This window comes from Psammomys obesus, unplaced genomic scaffold (assembly GCF_907164565.1).
Source record: "Psammomys obesus unplaced genomic scaffold, mPsaObe1.curated_primary_1811, whole genome shotgun sequence".
NCBI classification, from domain to species: domain Eukaryota; kingdom Metazoa; phylum Chordata; class Mammalia; order Rodentia; family Muridae; genus Psammomys; species Psammomys obesus.
The window spans coordinates 12,234,727-12,262,643 of record NW_026585644.1 but is presented as its reverse complement, the minus strand read 5'-3'; the positions used below and the strand labels follow the sequence as shown (position 1 = coordinate 12,262,643).

At 39.8% G+C, this 27,917-nt stretch overlaps 2 protein-coding genes across 4 annotated transcripts in view; one reads left to right on the top strand and one right to left on the bottom strand.

The window, feature by feature from the left end:
* Window positions 1-938, top strand: part of Cog5 (component of oligomeric golgi complex 5) — a 279,550-nt gene extending 278,612 nt beyond the window's left edge. Inside the window, exon 22 of the mRNA XM_055624641.1 lies at window positions 689-938. Coding sequence (XP_055480616.1) covers window positions 689-803 — 115 coding nt within the window. The 3' untranslated portion in view covers window positions 804-938. The remainder of the gene's footprint in view (window positions 1-688) is intronic.
* A 577-nt stretch (window positions 939-1,515) lies between these two features.
* On the bottom strand, window positions 1,516-27,917 carry Hbp1 (HMG-box transcription factor 1). Of its 3 annotated transcripts, none has more exons than XM_055624621.1 (12): window positions 27,876-27,900; window positions 25,820-25,870; window positions 20,475-20,658; window positions 17,062-17,290; window positions 14,438-14,579; window positions 14,007-14,118; window positions 13,808-13,920; window positions 10,684-10,840; window positions 9,780-9,924; window positions 6,067-6,387; window positions 3,524-3,665; window positions 1,516-2,530 (listed from the first exon to the last, which is right to left on the bottom strand). In XM_055624621.1, the coding sequence occupies exons 3-12, from the start codon at window positions 20,641-20,643 to the stop codon at window positions 2,513-2,515; spliced, it is 1,548 nt and encodes a 515-aa protein (XP_055480596.1). In that variant the 5' UTR covers window positions 20,644-20,658; window positions 25,820-25,870; window positions 27,876-27,900; the 3' UTR covers window positions 1,516-2,512. The 3 variants fall into 3 exon arrangements, with proteins under 3 accessions (XP_055480596.1, XP_055480604.1, XP_055480588.1); XM_055624629.1 differs by lacking the exon at window positions 27,876-27,900 and adding an exon at window positions 24,224-24,346 and having other exon boundaries at window positions 25,820-25,860; XM_055624613.1 differs by lacking the exon at window positions 25,820-25,870 and having other exon boundaries at window positions 27,876-27,917.

Sequence of the window (27,917 nt, the reverse complement as noted above, 5' to 3'; positions counted from 1 at the left end):
GATGGAAACCAAAGACAGCCCCCAGCAGGTGAAGAGTAAAGAACACATCTGACGATCAAGGTTAACTATTTCCAGTGTTTGGGCATAAACAAAAGTTTACTAAACTGGACTTAGAGTATGTGAGCAGGACAGTGGTAACTTACTCATTTTCATAAAGTACAAGCCACTATTTCAGCTTTACTGACTGGAGATACGCAAATTTACCAGTGGAGACCACTGCTGCCGACTTTGTGGCTACAGCTCTGCTGTGGGGGGAAATGGCTCCAGGGGTTTAACAAGCCCAGGGCTGCAAATATTGCTGCCATTTGCTGACTCCAATCCTCAGTGCAACTAGAATACATCTAACTGATGAAGTTCAAAAACTAAGCCCTAAAATGTATCTCCTGAATGAGTGCTTTCTTCCCTAGCTGAGCACTGTGAACAAGCACAGAAGCACAAGCTATGCCTGTAATTCTCATGTGCTTCTGGACAAATGCAGAGAAATGGCACGTACTGAACCATAACAGACTGAAATTGGCCATAGCTGAACTGCCCAACTGGCATAACCAATGTGGCTCCAACGCATGTCTGAAGGCTGTCAGCACTGGCCAAATTGGTTCCAAAAATGGACAAACTTGTCATTTTCATATCAATGCTACAAAATGTTGGATTTATGTGGCATTTTTACAGTTTTCCTTTGCATTTTCAGGGGCGCCCTGGAAGCTTATGTTCAGTCAGTTCGAAGCAGAGAAGGCAAAGAGTTTGCACCAGTTTATCCCATCATGGTTCAGCTGCTCCAAAAGGCCATGTCTACACTACAGTAACAGGCAGTCTCCACTTGCACACCCATCCAAGGGTGGCAACCAGCAACCAACCATCAGTTGATTTTTCTCTATTTCCTACTTTAAATTGTCAAAAGACCAATCAGCACTCATAAAGATAATTTTTTTCCTTTTTCAGATTTTGAGCAAGACTTTTTTCTGGTTTTCTCTTTTTTCTTCTTTTGCCATCACACAACTGACTGCCTTTATTACACTGCTTTTGAAGGGACAGGATCAAGTCACCGCACTTTCCCCAAAATCTGCTGCTTTACTGGTAAGCATGTAACCTGGGGATCTGCAAATCTTCAGGAGTCCCTGAGTAAACCTGGCACAGAGCAGCTCTACCGCGAGTGATATGCAGTCAGGTCCAGTAACTGTGGCACAACTCAAAGCTGAGACAGATGCACTGCTAAGCATTCTAAATGCAGCCAGGGTTTCTTCACACTTTGTCCCAAAGCCCCAAGTGCTTATTTTTAATAAAGTTACAAAGTTAAAAAATAAAACTTTCTTTTCCTACAAAGGTTCTCTATAAATGTTAATATATGTCCTTATTTTTCTATTGTCTTCACACCATGATTAACATACTTTAGTTTCTAAAATCCCACCAAAAACCTAATTATAACACCAGAACTGCTTTATCAAGAATTTATTTTCCATCTGCTGATCAGATTATTTGGATAACTACACATAAACTCAGTCAATCAGAAATCAGAGACAGATTTTTTTTTCATTTTATTTGAAATAATATACAAGAATATAGTGTGCAAAATTGAGGGCAACATGTTTAAGAAGTGTAATGAACTGAAATCAACTTTACAGCTGTGATTCCTAACCAAAAATACCACTTGGTAAGTAACATGAGAAGCCATGATTGTAGCTCAGAGCAAAAGCAGTTCACCTGCTGCAGTCCTTGCTCTATCTCAGAAGCTGGAGGGAGGTAAAGTGCAAAGTCTGCCCCCACCATAGAGACGATGACGGCACAGATGTAAGCTGTGTGGCTGAGGAGAGAGTCAACAGCACCATTAGAGTGACTGTCCCAATGCTATTAACCAACTGCACCTTGGCTGGGCTTGGCCCCCAATGGAACCCGTGGAGGCAGGCTGCCCCCTGGTGCGTCCACTCAGCACATGCCGGTGGTGCCTGAAGCAGGTGGCTCTTTTAGCTGGGACAATGACACCATCCACCTGCCATGCTATGTTGTCTCTTGGCACTGGCCAGACTAGAAGCGACTGTGTTTGGCACAGATGCTGGGCCATGTGGTGGCTATTCATGGAAAGGCCAGCGTCTGCTTCATTCCTGATATCGTGGGTACAATACAGATTAATAAGCAGTAAGGAGCCGGTGTATAAACAGCAGTTACATATTTTTAAATTCCCCTTCGTACAATTTAAAATAAAACATGTATACACATCTCTCTACTGTACTTTAGCACCACAGGATATCAATTTTCAAGCCTATATTACCTGATAGACGTATATGAAGTTTGGAAGGAAAATAAGGCAATTTGGTTTACAATGTTGATAGTTGTAGCTTACTTAATGCTCTAATGGAGAAAGCAAATCCTCACCCATTAAATCATTTCAAGACTCAATGCTCTTAGCATCTTATGGTCACACAAATGTAGGACAAATGGTGAGACCAAAGTCTTCCAAGCTTTTCCGTCCAGAGTTGGTACTTGTGTGAATGCAGACTTACAGACACAAGCATCAGGTTTAATGCTGTTGAGAGCCCTGCAAACAAAACAGTGAATGCTTACAAAATAATATATATTAACTGTGTAATTAAACTTTGAAGTTTATATATTTTCAGACCCTAACAACAGTTTGTGAGGGATGGGTATCTAACTCCGTAGACAGCTTGCCTTCCAAGCACAAAGCCTTGGGTTCAAACCCCAGAGCTACATAAACAGAAGGCAAGACCGACACTTGAGCTTGTCCTGTGACTTCAATATGTATGGCTGCACTCATACAACCACATATGCACACACACACAAAACCCAAGTGTTGTATTGAGTGCCCGAATTCCCTAAATTAAAGGGCTGGAAGCAGGAGGATCAGAAGTTGAAGGTCATTCCTGCGTTCAAAAGCAAGTTTGAGGCCTGGCTACATGAAACCTTGACTCACACACACCCCACCCCCAAAGTAAGCACAAAACAAACTTCTACATTATAGTTCAACACTTTAAATCCCTGAGCCATTTAAACTAATAGTTATTTAGGAATAGATTAAAACACCCCTATTTCGACAAAACATAAGCCATTCTGTTTTATTATATACATTTTGTGGTAATCAAAGGACAATTAGAATGATGGGGTCTATCAACCAAGAAAGCACTGTGAGATTTACTTCCACCTTTCCTATTTCTTCAGATTCTTAATCTAGTAGTTTCTGCCAATGGCAGAAGTCTGCATTCTGTTACTGTGTCTGAGGCAAGCCACCAGAAATTAGATTTTCTACTGTGATGAGTTAACGGTGTCCAGTTTTAACCATATTAGAAATGCTCTAAAGCCATCCGGACCTCAGCACTTAGGACTACTTGAGATCTCTGCTTGACAGACTCCACAGTAAGCGGTTTCTGATGACAGGAAGGCAGCTGTACTCGTGTGTGCTCAACATTACTAGGCTTCAAGTAAAAAAAAATGGTGAGATATCTTTAAAGGGTCTGGCATGCCAGCGCAGGCACAGGGACAGAGTATCACGTTAACACTTATTGCTAACACTTACTGAATTGGTTCTTTTCCTTTTCCAGCAGTCAGGATTTAAACGCTTTTGTTCTTCGGCCAAAGCCTTTGCTTCTAATGTGTACATCCTCCTTTCCTCATTCTTCATTTTTTTCCACCTGTCACCAAGGATCACACTAATGGCTCTGCAGAATGAATATTTACATATGTAAACTTTTCAAATAGTGTTACCAACTGCTGCTACTTCGAACATGAATGTAAAAGCAAAGAAGGGAAAGATCAAGGTTCTCAGTCATTTCAGCAAAACCCTGTCATATGGTCAACTTATGAGAATCTTGTAATAGTACCAGTATTTACAACTGTTCCATCCAAAATGGCCAAAAAGTATTTTTCCAAAGTTCAGTATCAACAGGATAAGGCATTCAACTTGTATTAAAAACTTATTTTGTGTGCATAGCTACTCAAGCTATCATGATTATGTTAAAAGCTTTCCCCCACAAAAATGCAAGCCCAGTGAGAAAGACTGTCTTTCCCTTAGAGTTTATGTCTAATGATTTTTTTTTTTTAAGTACACTTAAAAGTCGGGTTTGTACTTAACACATGAGACTCTAGATTAAATTTAAAAGGTAAGAGAACATTAAATCTGATAGGATAGATCACTATACAAATCTGGAACAATTTTCCTAGTTTCCCAGTCATTCAGAGAGGAAAGCTACTAACGTAATCTCATCCAGAATATCCATTGAGAAATAAATCACTTTTCTATGAGTAACTTTTAGCCATTACATGGTACCCACACAGGAGGATCCTGGGTTAACTAGTCTCTGTACGGACTGGTTAAGAAGATGTAGACATTCATGCTTCAGGAGCATAGTAACCACAGAAGCCATTACTTGCACGTATTGAGTGTGTTTGTCTCGTTAAATCCAATATAGTAAAGCAACTGAATGTGCTGTATTTTATTTAAACTCAACTTAATTTAGACTTTTGGTTAAAGACAGCATGTAATGGTTGACATTTTTGCCATTTAAGCCATAGGGAATAAGCACGTACCCATCCCAGTCTCCCAAAGTTCAAGTGTTTAGAATAGGGTGTTGATACGATGCTTGATGTTTCCTCTTAAGTGAAACAAGATGGACAGTGTGATGTCCTCAGTGCTGAGACTACCATCTGCACTCCCTCCTCTCTTAATTTACCAACCAGACTTAAGTTTATGCCAACTGGCTAAAGAGCTCTAACCTACTTATTTTAGTGTGCATTCCTCTACGACATGAGAAGTCCTTATTCATGGAATAAAGATCTACCTATCTACAAGAAGAACAAAATCCAAAACCAAAATTAATTGTTTTCAGTGAGTTTGGAAAAAGGTCCATTTGACATCCTTTCACATTAGAACCACAAATATATCAGTCACATGGTAATAACACTAATGGGAGATATCTTTTAATAAATAGATCCTAAAATAGAAAAAAAAAAAAAGAAAATGAGATAGATGTCCACTCTTGGCAGAGTCCTTTCCTCCAAAATGAAAGTAAAGCCAGAGTCCTATCAGCACCCAACTATTTAGAAAGTCTTTATAACACAGTTCAAGACCACGAGACTACTCCTAGGTATAAGAGGACATTCAATAAACAAGTACTACATAGGCGTGAAAAGAGAAACATCCTGCATCTGTCAGGAAGTCTCCAAGATGGCCACCACAAAAAGGGAGTGATGGGGAACGTGCCTAAGTTAAAATGCTTTTGAATTTTTGAAGCATAATTTCCGCTAAACTAGTCTATCTTCTTGACAGAAGCCATTGCCAACATTAATTTGTTAAAAAAAAAAAAAAAAAACAAAAAACAAAACCCGACAGGGTCTCACTACTTAGCTCTGGCCACCCTCCATTTTAATTCTGAAGAAATAATCAAATATTAGGACAAGGCCATTCTGTACAAACACATCAAATCTTACAGATGCACTGGAGATGCAAAGCCTCTTTCTAAACTGTAATATTTAGAACTACTTTCTTTGAGACGTTACAAACTGAATTGAAAATTGAGTTAAAAAAATTAAGTCCTCTAAAATGTTTTGACTTATGATTGCAAAAACAAAGGAAATAGTAATTCTGACTCTCAGGGAAATAGGAAGATTGCAAGAAGGTACTTTTAGCTTACAAAGTACAAGACTGAACTCTAACAGACAGTGAAATAAGTAAGGCTGCAGCACAGAGGACTGACCTTCCAAAGGCTACGCTTGGACAAATCTGACTGCTTTCTTATATAAACTGTTCATGTTACATACCCCACACATGGCTCCTTATGAAACCCTCCAAACCTGACCCAAGGAAGTACTAGCCTTCTCTAAAAACAAAACCACCAGGAGTTGTTGAATCTTGTTCTCTAGCAGGCAAATTACACCTAACTTATTTTCAAAGGGAACCTTTTCGGTACTGCCCTCTGTATAATCTATTATAAAAACACAATGTATCTAAATCAACCTAAGAAAATGGAAAGACATCAACAAAAGCTACTGAAATTTATTTTTGCAGAACCAGTTACTGTGAACTACACTGACAAGTCAGTAATCGTAGTTATTGCTATTTACCTGTTATCTTTCCCTGGATACATCTGAGTATATTCAACTCTGTATTTTTTGGCAAAAAGCATGAAGGCATTCATTGGTCTTTTGCACTTATTAGGAGAAGTGGCACTCACAGTCCCTGAGCTGTGGCTTTTGACAGCTTTAGCATACAAAGAACTAGAAGAGAGCTGTGATGATCCAGGTGAACCACAGCTTTTACTGAATTCATTTCCCGCGAACTCTTGACCAGTACCAGGTCCTCCACAAGACAAAGATGCACGACGCTGACGAGCCATACTGCTCAAAACATAAACTGCAGAAGAGTCCATGGGTGTGAAGTCATAGCTAGAAAAGTAACAAACAAATTAGACTGACATTATAAAGTAACTAAAGCACAATTTTAAAAACATGACTGAAAATCCCACTTCCTCTTACCTGATGTGTCATCACCAGCACTACTTTAAACAGCTTCTGCCACAAATGCTTACCAAGAAACCTCTTGTGTACAACTGAAAACATTTCCTAAAAGCCAACCTCTAAGCCCCACAAAGGCAGCTATAACCAGCACACGTCCTTCACAGCAGCTAACTCCTCCATCCCACACATGCCTCTCTATGCTTCCAGATCACTTTAACAAACTTGACAATCTCATTTCTTGCCCAGAAGTCTTCAACTTAGGAAACTAAAATAAAGTGGGCTGTATTCCAGGCCTGAAAGCTAACAGCTCTGAAAAGAAGGGCAGCCATTCAGCTCAGTACTCCTAGCATTTAGGAAGCTCAGGCAGATTGGATCTCCACATAGAGGCAAGCCTGAGCAACAATGTAGGATCATGGCCAACCTGGGCTAAAATGAGACCTTGACTTCAAAAATGGCTATTAAATGTTGCTAACATGAAATACCTAGCAATTTGAGAATTTGTATAGATAGAAAAGTTTGAAGATATACAAGTCCACCTATGTATAATGAGTATCTTAACCCACACTTATCAATAAAGGCTACAGTTCCTTATGTAAGTTTGATTTGCAGAAACACCAAAACAAATATCCACACAGTCCTGCCCTTCAACAAGTCTGGGATTCAGGAGTCCAGTGGCTCCTTCTATAAGAAAGAGACCAGCCAGAGATACAAAGTATCATTCATCCAAAGACCAGAGCCCACTTTCCTCACCCACAGCCCAGTACCTTCATAATTCCAATGGCCATATCAAGAGTAACCAAGCAATCACACATTAAACTATTAGCTGAAAATCAGAGCTAATGTAGATCACAGCCGACTGTGACTGTATTTTCTTCTCAACACAAACTTTTTACTATTAACTTTCTCTAAAACAGAAATTCTGGTATAACATCAAAGTAAAAATATTGTAAAACCAGAGACCAGAAAATCTACAAACCAAAAAGCCAAATGAACAAAACAGGTCCACAGCATTAACTGCGAACAGTAAAAAACACTTCTACCAATTACCAGCCTTGTACTGTCTTTTTTTCTAAAGGTATTACAAGAAATAAATGTCTTGAAAACTACTAAGCCCAAAACTGTCATATAATCAATACTTAGAGCTGCTATGTCTGTAAGGCTTTGTAAGGTATCTTAAGCCCCTACCAAATGAAGTCTAGAAAACTATGAGATCTAGCCACTGTGTGGGACTGTCACCTCTAGTTAGAAAGTAATTATAATCTAAAATACCAAGAGACAAGGGTAAGCTGGTTACTAAAATTTGAAAACTCTACCATCTAGTGGCAGAAATCTGTCATGTTTTCTTTGTGAATACAACAAATTAAGTTGGGTTCCATAAACGCAGTAGCCTATCCAGGACACTGACCCGACAGTAGATAGCTTAAATGTTGTGCTTTCTTCACCCTCTTTTTAAGTACCTGCTCTTACCATGGAACCAACTTTAATCTTGGTATATGCTATTATTCAAATACCTTCCATGTTTAACTCTTTTAAAGATTTAGTTTAGAGTTAACTATGCATTTGGTATGTACACATGCAGATGACTGTGGAGGCCAGGGGCTGGGGCTGGGATTACAGACAGCTCTGAGCTGCCCTATATGGGTGCTTGGAACAGAAACTGAGTCCTCTTAACCACTAAGCCCTTCATCACTACTCTTAAAGGCAAACTCTACAGTAACACAGAGCTTATTACTCAAGTCCTATATATTTACTCATTTAGTCTTTCTAAATTAATCACTAAATCACTGTTTCATGGATTAGAAAAACCATTATGGAAGAGTTAATTAACTTTACCTAAGCTTCCACAGCTAGCCTAGTGCACAGTCCGGATGTGAAGGAAGGCAGTCAGCTCTGGAGCTTATGCTTCTAGCAGGCCCAAGGCTTGCCAGTACGCAAACAGCATACTGCATACTGACCAACCCACTTCCCTCCCAAACCAGGAGCAGAGGCATACCAAAAGTATTTAAAGTGCACTTTAACTGTAGAGTATGTGGTGATATACAATTTTAACAGGGTTCAAATCTCACCTCCACATACTAGTGATGTGCCCTTGGAAAAACTAACTAATGCAAAAGTGGAGGCCTTACTATCCCATGACAGTCACTGCACAGTACAAGACACTAATGGTCAACGGCTTCTAGAAGAACTAATCTACACCCACTGAGCAGGAGGAACACTAAGGGTGGGAAATGAAAACTTGCTGGTCAAGTTTCCCTTTTTGCTTTAAAAAATGAAGTTTTATACCATGCCATACCTAGTGTATTAAAAATGAACCTAAGTTGTGTACCATGAAACTACTAACTATAATTTAATTATTATATTAAATAAGAACTCAACCTAGAAGGATTCTACTACTGCTAATCCCGTATTTGTCGCCCCAGAGAATCACTCTTAGGTTTTCAACAATTTAACAGTGGGGTTTTGTGTAAAAAGACATTATACGTCCATTTACTATACTTTCAAAAGTTTATTCACAGCACTGGTCCTGACTGGCATCTAGAACTTACATTTCATCCCAACAACTTGTAAGAGTAACTTACTGGGCCTGAACTATTAGCACATGGTGTCATTTTAAAATTGGGATTTTGGTACATACCAGGAAAAGATATTATTTGGCCAGGCTCTCAATAAAAATCCTACCACGTGACAATCTAACAAACTTCTCTGGCAAAAACATTTTTCATGTTTGTATTATTTATTTCTGGAGGCTGAAGATATGCTGAGTGAGGACTCCAAAAAAGCCTGACTTTTTGGTTTTCCCTTTCCTGATTGTGCTTTCTATCCTTTCGCCATAATAAACTGTGGACATGAACATGAGTGCATTTGTGTCTCATGAGTCTGCCTAATAAAATCCAATTTAGCAATACTGATAAGGCCTGTTTGCTGCTGTGAACAATTCGGTTGCAAAGTTATTTAGGTAATTTTATACTCATCTACAGAATTTACTTGAGCTACCCAGATGGCTCAGTGGGCCTAAGACTCTCTTCTCAATTGTTCTCTATTGTATTCAGTGAGCTGTCATCTCTCAATTGGACCTAGAGCTCCCAGACTGACTAGCTAACCCGTTTCTCAGGGCTCTTGCCCTTTTGGTCCCAGTGTTGGAATCACTACACACACTAGCAATTAAACGGTTCTGGGGATGGGCACGCATGAACAGCAAGCGTTTCTAATTGTTGAGCCCTTTTCCCAGCCCTTTTTAAATTCTTAAAACCTTTAAAATTTAGGTTCAGTTGTGATTCAGCAATCCCTAGAAAATAAACAGAAAAGAAATACACTCTTACCTTTTAAATGTATCAAAAACACCTGAATCGTCAAAATTAATGGCATCAGGGTGTCCAGGAGGTAGACAAACGTCACCAATGTGAATCTCACAACATGGAATGCCATGCTGCACCACAGTCAGGCTTGGATAAAATGACGACCAACCTGGAGTTCGACAACACAGAATGAGGAGTGAACAAAGCAGCCTAATTAGAAGACACATGTGAAAGAACAAGCACTGCTTAAATCCAACATGTCAAGTCTCTGATTTTGAAATAAAACAATTACTAGATTAAGTATTCTGTTTCAGCTACGTGAAAGGCCCCCAAGACTAATTTAACTCAGTATCTTATTTATAAATCTCTACCAGATAGTCACCACTTCTATCCGTGCACCAAAACAAGTGATAAACTATGAAAGTCTATGAATTACTAAATTATGCTTAACATGGTATTTCTGTAATAACGCTGTAAACTCTGGCTTCATAGCCTACTTGGTAAATAAAAAACAAAAAAAAAAAACAAAAAACTGTGACTGAGTACCCCACTCCCCACATTATACCTAGCTCAGACTTTATAGTATGCCACATGAATGAAATTTCTCATACACACAAGGAAATTTTATCTAATCATGGCTAAGGTTCTTAGATACTACTGAATAAAATTAGATTTCCTATTGTCATTTTATTTGGTTTGAAATAAATTTACAATTTCTTTTCTTTTTTTAAATCAAAGCCACAAAACATCACAAGTGTAACTTTAAAGAAGTTGAGCTAAAGATGGCTCGGCATTTTAGAGCACTGACTGGTCTACAGATCTGAGGTTCAAATGGCATCTCAAAACCGTCTGTTAAATACAGTACCAAGGGATCTGGACACACATGAAAGTAACAGTGAAGTTTGTATGCATTCAATTGAAGACCTACCTTTATTTTTAACATAGAAAGGGTGGTCCAGCTTACACTCTACAGTAAGCAAGCCATCTTCTACTGTACCAGGATCAAATGTCAACTTCAGTACAGACTCACCAAATGACACACTCTCTTCATGGGATAACAGCTTTAGACCATCAGAACCATAACCCTGAAAGCATATGCATGAAGTACACAGATTGGAAATATTCAATTCAACACACAGTGAAATTCCCAATACATGTCTTGACTGGGAAAAAGTAAAAGTACCTTGAAGCCCAGTAGCAAAGAAATGCACACATATAAATGGCCACAGGATATACGGCAGACTGAATATGTATTTTAACCCAAATGTAAATACTATGAAGTTTAATAACAAAGGTACTAACTCTGAGATAGATTAAGGGGGACTTTCGAATTCATTTGAAGTGAGATGAAAAAGACAGATTAAATTTAGAAAGAAGAAAATGCCTGGACTAAGAATAGTTGTATTTAATGACTTTTTTGAGTAGTTCCAATTATTTGCTAAAAAAACAAACAAAAGAAACAGAGGGGGTCTCTGATATTTAACTTTTTAAAGATTTGTTTGTATCTGTGTATGTGTACCAGCCCTAGGATCTGTTGTGCAGGTGCTCTGCAAATACAGCAAGTACTCTGGGCCATCTTGCCAAGCCCATGTCCCAGTTACTTGAGGTTGTGAGATACACACTGTACATCTTGCGTACACAATTAATGACAGAAGAACCAAGTGAAATTCACAATCAATGGATATTTACTGAGTAGTATATGCCAGGTTGGTGGGCTTGTAAAAGACATGAACAGAACATGATACTTAACCTTGCACTCCAAGGAAAATAATAAACATGACCACAGCCAGCTACAGCACCCAACTTTATATTAGTGGATGAACAAAATAATGAAATGAGAGAAAAAAAAAAATGCTGAAAAGCCTTATGGAAATAGTAAACTGAACATGAAGGGATGAAGGGGAACATAATGAAAGACAACTTTATGCTTTTAAATGTGGTCATCAAGAGTATCTAAAGGAACAGGTGGAAACTTAAAAAAGAATGAGATAAATGTAGCCCCAAGTCATTACTAAACTGTGTGTGAAAAACTGATGACTACTCATTAGTTGGAAAAGTAAAGGACATGTTAGCAAATAGGCAAAATTCGTCTTCTAGGGCTGGAGAGATGGTTCCGTGGCTAAGAGCACTGGCTGCTCGACCAGGGTTCAATTCCCAACACTCACATGGCAGCTCACAACTGTCTGTAATACCAGTTCCAAGGAATCTGACACTCTCACACAGACATATATACAGGCAAAACACCAAAGCACATTAAATAAAGTACACAAATCCTAAAAAAAAATGTTAGTCTTCTATTACTTAAAGCTACATAAGTTTTAATCTGAGTTCCCATTCCAGATCAGGAAGCCAAGACCCAGATGATTAAAGTCAGTCTCTTAAGGAGTTGCTAGAGTGCAAAAGCAGTCCAGAGTGCTCTCCACAAACAAGATGCCTGGGATGCTGCTTGCACTCTAGCCACTTGGGCTGTGAGTGCAAGAACACTTAAATACCACCTGCAGTGCTCACAGGTTGGGTATCTCTGTTGCCATTGTACAAACTACGGTAAAACACTGTCAGGAAGTTAAGAAAAAGAAAGTGAGTAAGTAGAGGAAAGTCAGGACAAGGAAACATGCCGATACTACAATACAGCAGTAAGAGCTCCAGGCACCTTGGTAAGGGGTCCTTCAGAAGGTGGAGAACTATGCAGACCGAAGTACAGGTCTGAGAAGAAAGCACAAGTCTGCAGTGTGCATACCATGCTGATGTAGAGAGAATGGGCACAACAGACAGAAATGCCCTTGTACTCACATCCTAACAAGGAGCTCCTTTTGAGGGACAGGCCAAAGACACCAAGATGATGTAAGGAAAGGCTAACAGATATGTGAAGAGAGTTCAAGAACATCTGAAAGTTTCACACCCCTCTCCCTGAAATATCTCAGAAAATATTTATGTCAGGTTGCTCAGCCTTTCTGTGGAACCAGGACAATTTGTAGAAAGGAGAGACTCCTATGTCATTCACATAGTAAGAGCAGAGGCAGAAAATGTATTTTAGAATTGATTTAAGTTGGTATTGAGAAAGAGGCTAACAAAAATATTCAAATGAAGATTTAATGCACTCCTGATTTAATTATTTTGTAGAAATATCCAGAAGTCATATTGGTGAAGAAATGATAGGTCTATTTTTGAGCAATTGTGATATTGACTTGAATGTTGCACATAGCACTATTTATAGTAACCAATATGTGGAAACACCTCAACATCCATGGACAGATGAATGGACAAAGAAAATGTTTGTACATACAGTATATAAAATTAAACTTTAAACAAGAAGAAAAAAAAAGAAATTCAATATAGCAAATGTTGCAGAGATTTCAAACTACAAGACAATGTTTATAAAGTAGGGGAAGCCAAACTCAGACTAACACTTTACTAAATGGAGAGTAATATCAAGATGAAGACACTATACTCAAGAGAGCCAAATTAAGACTTTTTCTCAATAAATTTATCAGGAGACAGTAGGCTCCAAAAAGGACTTTTCAATTGGTACTTTATACTCTCACATTTATTTATTGTTTTGTCCATTCATTCACTTTGCCTGCACTAGAGATGGAGAAAATAAAAGTTTTAAGAGTAAAAAGTAAAAAGTGTCAACAGATATTTATCCTACTGTTTTTCACTACTATTTTAATTAATCAATATTGAAAGTGATAGTTTGCTGGGGTCACTTAAAAAGGGACAACAAACTCCCAATTAACCAAAGAGGAAATTAACTCAGAATACACATAAGAACTTAAGGTTTCATTGGTTTCCTATTTGTGTTTAATGGCAGTTTAGTTTTCCAGAACAAGTCCATTTAAAGCATAAAGCTGCTAGGCAACAGACCACTCATCTCAGAAGCATAGCTGGGAAGTGCTCCAGTCTCCTTCCCATCCACCTTACTAGGCCATGAGCTCATACCCCCTACCCAGAGCGCACGGTGCCATTTAAACAGGTACGCAAGTATAGGGTTGCCATACATACACCCTGAAGTTTGACCCTTTTGAAATTCTTTAGAAGGATTTTAAATGAACCTTGTGAGTGCCCATTTGGATCTCTTCCTCATTATCACAGCCTGTGGCTCTAGCAAAGTCTTCCACATCTTGCCATTCCTTATTGCTTTCCTTATGGAAGCACAGTCGTGTGCCTAAAGTTGAATTAGAAAGAAGGTATCAGATAACACGACTAGTGTGCTACCCAAGGCAGCTGCAGAACACTGAAGTATTTCTTTACCTTTCAAAAAGCAGTGCCAAACCGTCGATGGCCAGGAATTGCACCAGCCCAGATCATCATCATCTGACAGGGAGGACATACAGAAAATGCCCGACTCCGACTCACTGTTTGCCTACAAGAGAAACAGAAACTTCTCTTTCATTCTTAAGGATCTTTTAATACCTATTTTAACTCAAACTTTCAAATAACTTAGTTGTAAGCTTGAGGAAAATAAGCTTTCAATATTAAAGGTTTTTTGAGGTTTTAAATACTGTCATTTGTAACTTTCTTAAAAATAGAAACACAAAAATTAAATGCATATAATTAATGAACAATGAAATATTCTTTTGACCATCTGTATGTTCTCCAAAAGAATTTCTTAGATGGGGGAAGGTGATTTTTTCAACCATTTTATAAACTTTGTAAAAGTTTAACGTCATAAACAAACTCACCCTTTCGTGTCTTACTGGTGTCTCCTCCTTCCAGTGGTCCTGAGGGAAGGCTGGCCCGCTCTTTGAAGAAGAGGACACTGGTGGTGGGCGTGCATAGGAATGTAAACTTTTGCTGGTAGCTATGATGTGTACAGGAGATGATCTAAAATAAAGCAGCAGCTTTTACAGTGTAGGTCCTTAAAGAATATCTTTTGATAAAAACATAGTGCCAATACCGTTGAAGCAATACACATGAAGCAACTATGGAAAACACTAGTAAAGACTGCAAGATATCATTACAACAAGCTGTCCCTTAAAGTTATTAACCCTTCTCACATACAAACTTACTAATAAATGCTAAAGTTCTCTTATCATCACATTCATCACATTTTATTAGAACTTATTTATTCAAACTGGCAAGGAATTCAGGATTTCCCTACCTCAAGGTCAGGGATTGCAGGCATATCCACTACACCTGATTCCCATCTCTTTTATCCCAATACAGGCGAATGTGCATACTGTCAGGAAGGAAATACACATCCATTTCTTACACTCAGCAAACTACAACAATGCTAAACTATCCAGCCATGCATCGCTGGGAAGACATGAACTCCTTGAGGAAAAACACTAGTAGAGAGCAGCCTGTAGAACTCCTTGTAAGGAGACACTATTTCTGGTATTCTAATACACACTTGTTGAAAAGCAACTGCACACAAACATACAGACAGTCTGGTCACGTTTCCACTAGGACCATCTTCACCCCTTCTTCTTTCCCTTGGTAACGTCTCTGCTGAGCAGTGCTCTTTCAAGTACATAGGGATCCCAGGAACACACGAAGATCCTACTTCATAGCTAGTACCACAGGAACACTGCAGAAACCCAACCCTCAGTAACTAACATGCTTATACTTGCACCAACAGCCACTAAGAACAATGAAAAGCAGGGAAGCAAGCACACCTGTGATGAACAGCACAGAAAATGCTTCCAAGGATAAAAGTACATCCACAGGCAGACAGGCCCTTACTTTTCTATCTTTATTTGCACTCATTTTCTTCAGGAAGGTTTACTCATTTCCCACAAGTTCCTCCCTACCCTTTCTGTGCAGTACTCCAGATAAAACTCAGGTTTTTATTCTACACATTCTCAGTAAACACTCTCCTACAGAGCTGTGCTCCAGTCCTTTTATAAACTGTAACTTCAATGTGAACATGAACCATGCCATCTTCTAACTCTAGTTAGAAAGGGAGGGGCAATACTTAAATAAGGGTTTGTTTTTTTAAAATGTCTGATTTTAATAAATGAGCTAGGATGCTGCTTATTATTAGTGAAGTTCTTTCCTAGCATGCCCTAGGTTAAACCAATTACTTGAAAAGTAGGAATACAAAGTATGTGATACTCTGAGAAAAAAAAAAAATCCTTTCCTATGGAAATTTATAGAGAATTTAAGTGAACTACATTGCTCTATCAAGACCAACATCCTGCAAACAGAAAAGCAGCAAACCATAACAGAATGCAAGACAACTACGCTTTCATACTTAGAGAATGCTGAAGCCACGTATTATAAAACTTGAGACCAATCAATACCAAAGTTCAGAGTTCTTCCTACTTACCTAGCATATTCTAATTCACTTCTTCCAACAGAGTGAAAATGGGGCACGTCTCCAAGCCATCATATTTACTAAGATGATGCCTACTAAGATCTCTCTAGGAGTATCAGCTGGGATTTTCCAGTTTCACTGTAGATCCACCCATTTTCTTAAATGTTGGTTTAGATATATGAAGTGGTTTTAATTTTATTTAATTTATTGAAATGGTTTTTATTACTGAGAGTCTACTTTAAGGTTTTCTTTTTTTTAATTTATTTTATTTTTAGATTTATTTCCATTATGTATATAAGTGTTTTGCTTACATGCCTGTCTATGCAACATGCACATGCCTGGCACCCAATGAGATCAGAAGAGGCATCAGATCCCCTGGAACTGGAATTAACAGAAGGTAGGATGTAAACTACTATGTGAGTGCTGGGAATCAAACCTGGGTCCTCTACAAACGCAAGTGCTCTTAACCACTGAGCCACATCTCCAGCCCCTACTATAAGATTAGCAAACCTGAGTATTAGCAAAGATAAACAAGGTTACATATATCATGGAAAAACATAGAACACAATCAAATGTACAACTGATGTTTAAAATAGTGTTTATTATAACTATGGTTCTTTAAAAAACGTATTTCTAAAAGTAAAAAGAATCATAAAAATGTATTCCTTAAACTATTTTTTTTTATTTTTAAACACATACTTTTATGCCATTTGTTCTCATAGCATTGTTAGCTGATTCTCAAAACAACAAAATAATCTTTGTTCATTATAATGTTAATTCTGCTGACTTTAAATATTAAATTAACCATCCATTCAATAGGTAATATCATTACTGTAAAATGCGGAGATTTTCAACCAACAGCTTTAGAAATTAAGGTTAAATATCCTTTCTGTTTGTGTGTGAGCACAGGCACTATGGCACGCATGGAACCACAGGACAGCCTGCAGGTTTGCTCCTTCGGGCTTGGTGGCAAGGTCCTCTACTCCCTGAGCTATCTTGCAGACCTAATGATACAAGTGTGCAGTGAAAGCATAATCATGTTCCTACCTGTTATAAAAGGAGCACTGCATAAGTGGACTTTGTGGACTAGTGGCAATATTTGCTAATTCTGTTAGCCAGTCCACCTCATCTTCACGGTGAGTATTTTCTGGTATGTCTGAGGTATTCTGGCTCCAGGATGGTCTTGGGTATTCTTGATGAGATACATCTGAACTTAGCTGGTATATGGCAGATTGGGTAGGATCACTTTGAACAGCCTGAAGTTCAGGAAGGTCATCTAGAAACAAGCACAAAGATTATTTTTTTTAATATTATTATAAGGAATAATACAGAGCCTGAAAAAACAAGGGTCAGCTTGTTTTCTGTACCTCATCTGGGAATGATCTGGAAATATACCAGTGATATATTTCTACATTAACAGAGTAATATAGGAAGAAAGGGGCATTTAACGTGTATAGTTATTTATAAGTTTTATTGACCTGTTAATCAAGTAACTGCAATACTGAAACCAACTCCTAAAGATGAGAGCAGAAAGCACACTATCAAGTTTTAGGTGGTGCTACTTAACACCTAGGTTAATCTTTGTGAGTTGGGTATGCTGATACATGCTTAAAACCCAACTCAGGAGGTTTGTACCCAATGTGAGCTATACAGCAAGACCCTAACTCAAAACAACTAGATTCCATAAATTCTTTTTCAGTTTTTTATTGAGCTGGACCTGTTGGTGCAAGCCTACAAACCAACATCTAGAAAGCTGACACAGAAAGATTATGATTAAGTTCAATGCCAGTCTGAGCAACACAGTGAGACCCTAGATCAAAAGAGAGCATTATCCCCAAAGGTTGATCACAGAACCTAGTTCTTCAAAGGAAGACACTAAGAAGCCATCCCAAGTTATGAAATTCTTTAAAAAAGATATAGGTGGTATATGTTCGGGAGGGAGGAATCTCGTGGGCTTTTTAATAAACAAGCAATAGTCAGATATGGTAATGAATTCCTTTAATCCCATCACTCAAGAGGCAGAGGCAGGTCGATCTCTGAGTTCCAGGACAGCCAGAGCTTACATAATAGAGACCCTGTCCCAAAAAAAACAAAACAAAACAACAACAAACACCGCCACCACCACCATCAAAAAACCCAAACAAACAAAAACAACAGAAATCCCGTCAAAAAACAAAAAAACCTCACACATACACATGCCCTCTAGAGATCTGCAGGGCCCCTTAAATATACAAGTGAAGATAAACTCTTCTAGGGACTAAGATGGCTCAGCAGTTAAGAGAACTGGCTGCTCTTACAGAGGGACCAATTCAATTCCAAGCACCCACATAGAAGTGAGAACTGTCTGTATTCCAGTCTCAACGGATTTATCCTCTTCTGGCTTCTGTAGGCACCAGGAACTAATGTGGTTCACAAGCATCTATTAAGGCAAAATACCCCATACACGAGAAATAAAATAAAAAACAGAAAAACTTTTAAACTTAACTTGCAAATGTCACTAACGAAAGAAAATTGGCCTAAGAGTATATTTCTTTACAGTGTGTCATCACCTCCTTTGTATCCTCTACTGAAAAAGTAGACTCTAATCTTAAATAATCTTTTCAACTGTATCTTAATGTTCTGTACTATCCCTCTGTGAACACTAGTTATTCTGCTTTATGCTATGAAGTAGAGACCATACTTTACCACATTACCATATTTGTTTTGTGTTTTGAGACATGGTTTCTCTGTGTAGACTTGGCAGTCCTGGACTTGCTTTGTAGACCAGGCTGGCCTTGAACTCAGAGATCTACCTATCTCTGCCTCCCCAAGTGCTGAGATTAAATTAGGCTGGAGTACCACCACACCCAGCTAGTCTACTATTTGTTTTTAATAACATCAGTCTGCAATGTTTTCTTTCCACATGACAATTGATAAAAAAAAAAAAAAAGTGGCCAATACCACAATAGAAAAAACAAAAGACCCGCAAAAACACGGAAACCTCTCCTATTCAACTAAGTATCCTCATAAAAGTCTATATGCAGGCAACTATTCCAGAACAGACCTATAAAACTAAAGTATCTTTGTTAAAAGTAATAACTCAGGTTATCCATTCATTCTTAACTGACTACAAAGTATCTAATTCATTGAAAAAAGGAGGTGATCAACTACCATTCTTCAGGCTGCTCTAACTATTTCCCTTACTTCACTGCTAATAACCCTGCCTTCATATGTACCATTTCTTTATCATGAAAAGTTTATTTCTGTTTTTCAGATTCAGAAAATTAACTACTTTTTAAATGAAGGTACAGATAGGTGAGTCAAAGTTCCTTGACTTGATTTCCTCTAGACATGTGAAATAACGATGGACAACCAACCACTGCCAAAGTGATGCTCCCTGCTCAATAGTAACCACAACTCAAAAAGTATTAGGATCCAGAAAACATGGCATTTGAAGTTATATAGTAAGTCCTTAAGACTGTTAGGTCCTCCAAATTCCAGCATGACATAACATCACATCTGTAAAGCTGAGGTTCATGTGCCACAGTTTCTATAAACACTCAAGGCAACTACATATTACAGGAAGCCAAAGGCACTCAGTAACTCTAACAGCAGTCTACAAACAATACAATGTAAAACCATTACTTGGTACAACTAAACACTCTACAAACATCTCTCTGGAGTACCTCACCAAGAATAATCACTATACATATCTGTCTTCAAATTTCATTTCCATATCAGACCAACAAACCAACATATATGGCGAGCTAACTAATAAGATGTAAACTTAGATGGCAGAGGTTTTCAAAACAAGGTATGTTAATAGTCCGATCTTTGAACAAAAATAAAACTATGACTCCAAAAATTCTTCAATTTCTGTAAGTGCCTAGGTAGCTCACACTGTTTTCAGTTGTATTTTAAAAGGAGGGACCGCCTCTTCCATGAGGCTATGGGGGATGGCTCACTGGACCCCTTGCACAGCCTAAGGACCCAAGTCTGGAGCTTTACCATCCACACAAAAGCTAGACAGCAGGACAGGACCTGCCTGTAACTGAAGGATCAGGAGCAGTGAGATAAGAGCATTGGGGGATGGGGGTGGGGTGGGGTGGGGTGGGGAGAGAAGAGGCTGCAGGCTAGCCAGCCTAACTGAACTGGTAAGCTCTTAAATTCACTGAGTAAACAAAAAGTAAGGTGGAAAGTGACAGAGAAAGAGATTCATACAAACCCTTGGCCTTCACAGCACATACATATGGGCCAGTGTATGTACATGTATGTATGCACACACCACACCACACCCTCATCAACACTAACACACACACACACCACAGAGAAAAGTAGAGTGAAGAAAATGTTAAAAATTCCTATTACACAAGCTCTTCACATACATTTTTACGTAGACAAGGCAGGCAGAGAAGCTGATTAGATATGGTAATTAATCTGAATCTTAGTGAAATTCTTAAACAACTCTTCATTTTGTTTACCTAGCTCCATGTGCTCATCACAGGAGTTGTATCCTGGGGAGGATGGCAAATTCTCATTACACTGCAGCAACTCCAATGAGTCATTCATTCCTGAAGCTCTCTTGTCCATCACCAGCAGGAGTTTCTGTACTGCATTAGGCATCTGATTTGTCTTCACTTCCCACACCATGTTATGGTGTTCCGACTTGAAATGAAAGAAAGACAGGGTCATGTGATTTGGACAGTGTAAAGTCAGTCAGAGACAGCACTACGCTGCATTTCAATTTAACTGTACAATGTCGTTTTACTTTGCTCAACTCCTCCACAACTCCACAACTGTGTGCTCAAAGGATTAACAGTTAATTCAGAATCTTTCTCCTTAACAGTAACAGAATTATACATGCTTTCATTTTTCTGAACTAGTAACTCTTCTCAGATGCAAATACTAAGCCTAGCAATCCATGTTTCAGATGTGTAAAAAAAAAAAAAAAAAAAAAATTGAACTCAACCAATTTTCCGTAAGTAAAAAGACTAAAGGACATATGCGGGTGGGAGGGGTGGTGGCACTCCTTTAATTCCAGAACTCAGCGAGCAAGGGCAGGCAGATTTCTGAGTTCAAGGTCAGTATGGTCTACACAGCAAATTCAGGCCAACCAGTACACCCCTTTTAAAAACAAAACAACTTTTCAATACTTTGCTTACTCATATTCTGAAAGTAAGCAATTTTAAAACACTTAAAATTATATTCTCCATGAACATCTGAATTTCTGAATCTCACAATGGCTATATCATACTTCCAATATATTGATTCCAAGTTGACTGTTACTTTCCCAGAAAGACTCATTTTAAATTTTTGAATCACATTGGAGATAAAGATTTCAGCTTTAATTCTCAGCTAACTTCCTTTTTAACGATTCTTTCTGAAAGCCTTGGCCAAGTTATCCCAAGGGAGAGGGCAGTCCACACTAACACTGCACATCTCAGCAAAGTGGTAATATGACTGTCTGTCACACTCTTGTCATGGCAACAACTACATTAGCACATATCACACTAACATGAGTGGCAGTGCTGGAAGACTTCCTGACTTCTCGGGCTCTACCCCAAATTTCATGGTTTTTAAATTCTAAGAAATACTTAACAAATCCTGATTATTCAACAATCTATAAAACTGTTTGATTCTTGAAAGGCACAAGGGAAGGAGACAACCAACCCCAAGAAATTGTCCTGTGACCCTCCCCCCAGAACCCTTGGTATCCGCGCACATGATAGAAATCAATGTTAAAGTAAGTGACCCCGGCCCTGGGCACTGCTTCAGAGGCTTACTCAATATCAATTGCAGGGCATGTTACGGTGTGATAGAGGGATGCTTAGATAGAAGAAAATATGGCTTCCGGTTCCAGTTTGATTATTTCACTTTAGAGCCAAGTGACTAAACTTGTGGCTAAGTCACTGTCAAAATCATGCTTTCTGTTAGTTGTTAAAGATGAATGAGAAAAGTTTTAAAATGTTAAGCCCAAGATTGTGCAGCAACAGAAACTTGTTGTGGGGGTTGTTAATGTCCTAAATAAACGAGACCCTGAGAGCACTCAGCAGTAGATAACCACATAGCTAACTAGTTTGGGCGGTTTCTTCCCGGAAAATCTGACAAGCCATCCATAGATCTTGCAACATTGATATAGCCTGTATCATGATTTAGGGCTGCAACTTTAGGTACTGAAGGATTTATCTAAAAGTCTCAAGTATTCTAAGAACGTTTTTCCTCCTAATTACTACAACATTCTAATTCATCAGGCCTAGCATACAGTTGGGATATGATAATTTCCCATAAATATGACTTCTCAAGTATTAAATCTTGTTTTCTGTACCTCTCTTGATCCAGGCCTTGAAACACTGAGGAAGTATACCTTAATCAGTGATTCTCTCTCAGTTCGGTAGCACAAAGAAGCACATGTATGCTAAAAACAAATGATGCCCAAGTCCCATCTCCTGAGAAATTATTTGTTTGTACCTACATCTTTACTGTTTTTTTTTTTTCTGTTTTACAAACCCCAAGTGTGGGTTAAGAACTGCTGGGATTAAAAAGACGATTGTTAACAAGCTGGGAAATGTGGCTCAATGATAGACCACCTGCCTATCATGCCTGACTAGGGCTCAGTCCTCAGCACAAGACCACCACATTCCTTTTTAATCATAAAAGGTCTAATGAGAATTACAGAAGGTATTGTATTAGCTGCAACAATTTAACAGGGAACCACTGATGATTTGTGGACTTGAAATCTGACATGAGTGAAACTGCAAACAGGGTCTTTCAATCTGTACAAATCAAATCTAAACACTATCTGAACCAAGTCTGTAACACATGCAGGGTTATTTTTTTTTAAAGTGCACTCATTCTCAATTTCTGCATAAGCCAACTGCTTCCAGATTCCTTTGCAAGGTCTGGTAAAAGGTGACAAGCAGTAACAATGCAGATTCCTTATTTAGTAACTCCTAAGGCAGACAGGAACCAATTACTCTTTCCAAGTTCTCTGAACCTGCTAACACGAAGTTTAGATGACAGACTTTAACTCATCGCATAGAGATGTACTGAAGAGCTTACAGAAGATAATTTAATCTCTCTTCATAACTTCAAACCCTTCTGAACATCTGTACTATGTTCCAAACACTGGGAGCTAGACTTCAACTACAGCTGCACCTCTAACACCCCCACTTCACCATCACTTTCAGTCAGCCTCTGCGTCTTAGCAGTGCTGCTCTGAGTCCACAGAATCATGACTGTAGATGTCTTGTCTCTCTCCCCCTGCAAAGGGCTTTGGTTTTGTCTTCTTGCCAGCTAGGTCTTACCTTCTCCCAATCGCAGTTCGGCAGTGCCAGCCATTCATCATGTAAGTACACTAACTTCTTAGAATTTCTATCACTCAGAACCTCAGCACTTGCCCTATCACAATTTCATCACAACAGGATCATGGGAGGAAACCCTAATTTTAACTTAAAGCAGAACTACCTACAACTAACAGGCCAGGTGAATATTTACTGTTGCACTTCCCACTATTTATGGTGAAGTCTGGGTTTTGGCTTAGATTTTGCTACAGTAAAGGATTTTTATATGTTTTGGGTTTTTTTTTTTTTCCTATGTTTGGATTTTTAAGGTCATTATTTCTTATACAGAAAAAGAAAGCCTAAACTTGAAGGTCAAAGGGTCATGTTTTACTCTTTTGTTTGCATAACAGGGATCCAGTAATTTATCTTCAAACTCACAGTGCTACTTATCTCACAGGGCCAGTGTAAGAATAAAGTTCATGAACCCCCCCCCCCCCACACACACACAAATCATATGCAAATACAAACTGTTGGTCTGTGTCTTCTTACAATCCATGCTGGGGAAATATATTTGCTCTGCAAATATAAAGGCACACCATTTCAGCCTTTCCTCAAAAACAATCCCACATACATGACCGCAATTAGATGGTATTCTGATAAACAAGCTCTGTTCTCAAACACCTCTTGGTGAGCTAACCCTATTGTTCATTCACACTACATACACCACTGCGCTATTAGAACTTGCAACAGGACTTGCCTTGTATTTACATTAAATATGCACGTGTCATATTCTTCATTAATCAACAATTTTCAAAGGTTCAATTCTCTAGTTGTACTTTAAATGTCATGTTCAAAATCCAAAAATGCAATGTCGTTATAAACTTTCAGAAGTATTTATTACCTCTTATGAGGAAAATAACAACTAAGAAACTGGGTTTTTAAATGCCTACCTTCCCCCCTCCCTACAGAGCACTGCCACATACTTCCTCCCATTTTAGTTACTCAAAACAGCTGTGTGAACATTATGGATGAGGAAAGCAGGACTCTGAACACTGAATGGGACTGTTTTCTTTCTAAAAAGAAAAAAAAGAATAAAGAAATTAGCTCAAAATGTGTTAGGCTCTACCTTGCAGCAGTTTCTCTGCTAAGCGGTGGTGGCTGCACATGCCTTTTTAGTCCCAGCACTCAGAAAGCAGAGGCAGGTAGACCTCTGCGTTTGAGGCCACCTGTGTACAGAGTCTACCAGCACTACCAGGGCTAAGGAACCCTGTCTCTAAAAACAAAAACAACCAGTATTTGTAGATTCCCACCTTTCTCTTCAGTGATCCTAACTAACTGTGAAAAGCCCTCTCTCTCTCTACTCCCCCCCTCAATACTCAAGACTTCCATCTAGACTATTTGTTCAAATTGTTATGAAAGAGGAGGTAAAGACAAGGCAATGTACCATTAATAGATTCCTGACAAGAGGAATGGAAACATTTAAAATGAATTACATAATTATAAGCTACAAAAAAGGTACTAAAACTAACAAATATTAAATTCAACTTTCCATACCAAAAGTAATCAGAAGGCTTTTCTGCAGTCCTTTTGAACACCTTCACATATTTAAATGTCACTTCTTGACAATGTTTCTACCACTCTAGCTTGCCACTGAGCTCACAAATGAAAACAAGAAGCCACACAGAGGGTTTTGGTAAACTCTACCACTGTAGCTTACCACTTACTGCTTAGCTCCACCTTTCTGCTCCTGCAACAGTTTAACCACTGACACCTATTTCCTTAATTGTCAATAAAACTAAAACCTATCCACTCTTAAAAACTGTTATAGGTATAAAAAGAACATCTCACATTTTCTTTGCTGAACATCACAAATCACATCAAAGTAAATTATTTCCATGCTCAGTCAACATGAAATACTAATACAGACCACATAAAACTGTCCATGAACAGAAATGTCAATTCAAATAATATTTAAGGCAAGTCATTCTGGAAGCTCAAAAGACAGACGGCCAATTACTCTTTCAAAGGCTCTAGGTTTGATTCCCAGCACCCACCATCAGCTCACCGTGGTCTCTTAGCCCCTGTCCCAGTCTGGTACTTCAACTACCTCTTCTGGCCTCCTTGGGTACTGCATGCATGTGGCACAGGGACAAAGCATCCACACACACAAAACAAATCAATCTTGAAGTCATTTTATGAAAAACTTGAAATCATCTAAAATTTTTAAAGAAACTATTTTCCTAAACTTAATTATAATCCTAAACATTTTCATATTATTACAACAACCTATGAAAACTTTGGGGTTTTTTTTTGTGACAAACTTAACCTTGGCACTCAGGAGGCAGAGGCAGGAAGAGCACTGTGAATTTCAGTCCATCCTGGTCGATACAGTGAATTACAAGCCACCTCGGGCTACACAGTGATAACCTGTCTTATTTTTTTTTTTTTAAAAGCAGCATTTTATAGTAGCTCTAATGGCTTTAAATCTCAGCGGTAGCTAATGATGAAGGATCGCCATGAATTCAAGGCCAGCCTCGATTACAGACCTCAGAGTCTTCAGGACAGGTAGTTTATTCAATTAAGACCATGCCATTTGCCTTAAAAAAAAAAAAAAAAAATGAAGTAAGCATATTAGAGAAAAACACTGTTATTTTTTTTTTCTCCTTTTGTTTGGTCTTTAAAAAAGAGTCTTTCCTAGCCCAGGCTGGTCTGGAACTCACAATACTGGAGGTCCTAATCCATTCTCCTACTTGTACCTCCCACGTGCTAGGATTACAGAACAAGGATGGCTGAGAAAAAATTTCCATAATGAAAATGGAATAGAAATTATGATTGAGTATAAAGTAAATGCAGATTGAAACATTAAAGTACCTAATTAATTACTGATTTTAGGCAGTTATAATTAAAATGTTTCAAATTTCCTTAATTATGTGATGTATAGGTATTTGTTTTTTAATTTTTATGATCTTTTCCCCTTCTTCGTACATAGTGTGAAACTTAAAAGACATAAAATTCCTGCCCTTGTCTTAATAATAGGTAGGGATAACTTAAGATATGTGAAAGAGTACTGAAGTCCTTATGTCCAGACTGCAGAACACACAAAGAGCCTCCAGGCCCAGTGTCCCAAGTTCATGCCAGATGCCGGCATCACTGGACACTGGGAGGGAAAGAATCAAAACTACAGTGGAGGCGATTTGATGGTATAGTGTTTAACAGAGGAACACACTCTCGGCAAAGTACAACTGAGAAATGACAGGGAAAAAGAAAAAACTGAGACGACATCCTTTTATTTAACTCAGGGAAATGAACAAAGAAAGGGCTTTCCCAGGAGGAGGCAATTGGATTTATAAAAGTAAGCTGAGAGCTATAAAATGAAATTCTAAAAAAGATTCTGAAATTTACTAACCGAGTTGCAGTCATGTTTAAATAACCATTTCTTCTTCAAAAACCCAAAGTGGCGCAAAAACTAAGTTTCTTTAGACTGTAACTCGATATCCACCAATACTCTTAGTTTGACAAAGTTGAGGATTAAAGGGAGAGACGGAACCCAGGAACCGACACAGACTGCTCTGGATCTCCACTGTATTCGTAAAGCCGTCCTAACTCTTAACTCCTGAAGCCCCCTCCCGAGGTGACGCTCCCTAAGGCCCTCCTGAGTGCCAGCAGCAGGCACAGCGTGCGGACGAGCGCGTCCCGCCCCGCTGCCAGCGCCGCCACCGCGTCCCGCGAAGGGCCCGCGAGTGAACGCGAGCGCTGTGCGCGGGGAGCTCCGGCGAGGCCGCAGAACCCGGCTTCGCCCCAACTCCTTTTTGTTTTGTTTAAATCTGCCTGCGGAGGGAGGAGCCAGGCCTCGCCCCGCGGGCCCCGGCGCCCGGTCAGGCCGAGCAGCGCCTCCCGGGGCCGGCCAAGTCCACCCCCACCTCTTTCGCCATTCATCGCTTCCTCCCCTCCCCCCATCATGTGACCGCAGCCTGGACGCCAGGCTTGTTTTTCCCCGGGCGCAGCCCCACCGCGCAGGCGCCTCGCAGCCCATTCATTCGAACTGCGTAACAATGAGCCCCGGGCCCGACGGCTGCGCGAGCTCCCCCGCCCGGCCCGGGCCCCACAGGCAGCTTCGGGCCGCCGGAGCCCCCGGCCAGCCCGGGCTCGCGGCCGGCAGCCGCCCCTCGGCCCCGCGGCCGGGAGTGGCGCGTCAAACTTTCCGGGGCCCTCCCGGACGCCAGGCCCCTCCCCTGCCCCGGCCCCTTCCCCGCCGGCCCCCACCGCGAGCGCGGCAGAGCCCCGGGCACCGCCGAGCCTCCCCCCCGCTTCCCGAGGGCTCCGGGGCGCCGCGGCCGCGCAGCCCCGGGGAGCTCGCCGCGGGGAGTCCAGTGCCGGGCGGCCAGAGGGTCGAGGGGCCGCGGCCCGGCCCTCCAGCCCCTCCCTTACCCGCCCCCACCCCTCCGAAAGCCAGCGACCACACACCGTCAGGACGCCGGCCGCCCGTCGCGACAGCGTCGCCGGCGGCTTGCCTGCGCGTCCCCCGACGGCCGCCCGCTCCCCTGGTGCGCGCCGCGACTCCCACCCCCGCGTTTACTCCTCAGCCGAAACTTTCCTACTTACCAAACCCGTCGCCATTACCAAGTCTTTCAAGCTTCGTCTTCC

Coding starts and splice junctions, on each gene's coding strand:
- Hbp1 (XM_055624613.1), bottom strand. Junction 14,119..14,437: donor CACCAGTAAGACACGAAAGG/GTGAGTTTGTTT, acceptor TTTCTCTTGTAG/GCAAACAGTGAGTCGGAGTC. Junction 9,925..10,683: donor TTTCTATGTTAAAAATAAAG/GTAGGTCTTCAA, acceptor GTCGAACTCCAG/GTTGGTCGTCATTTTATCCA.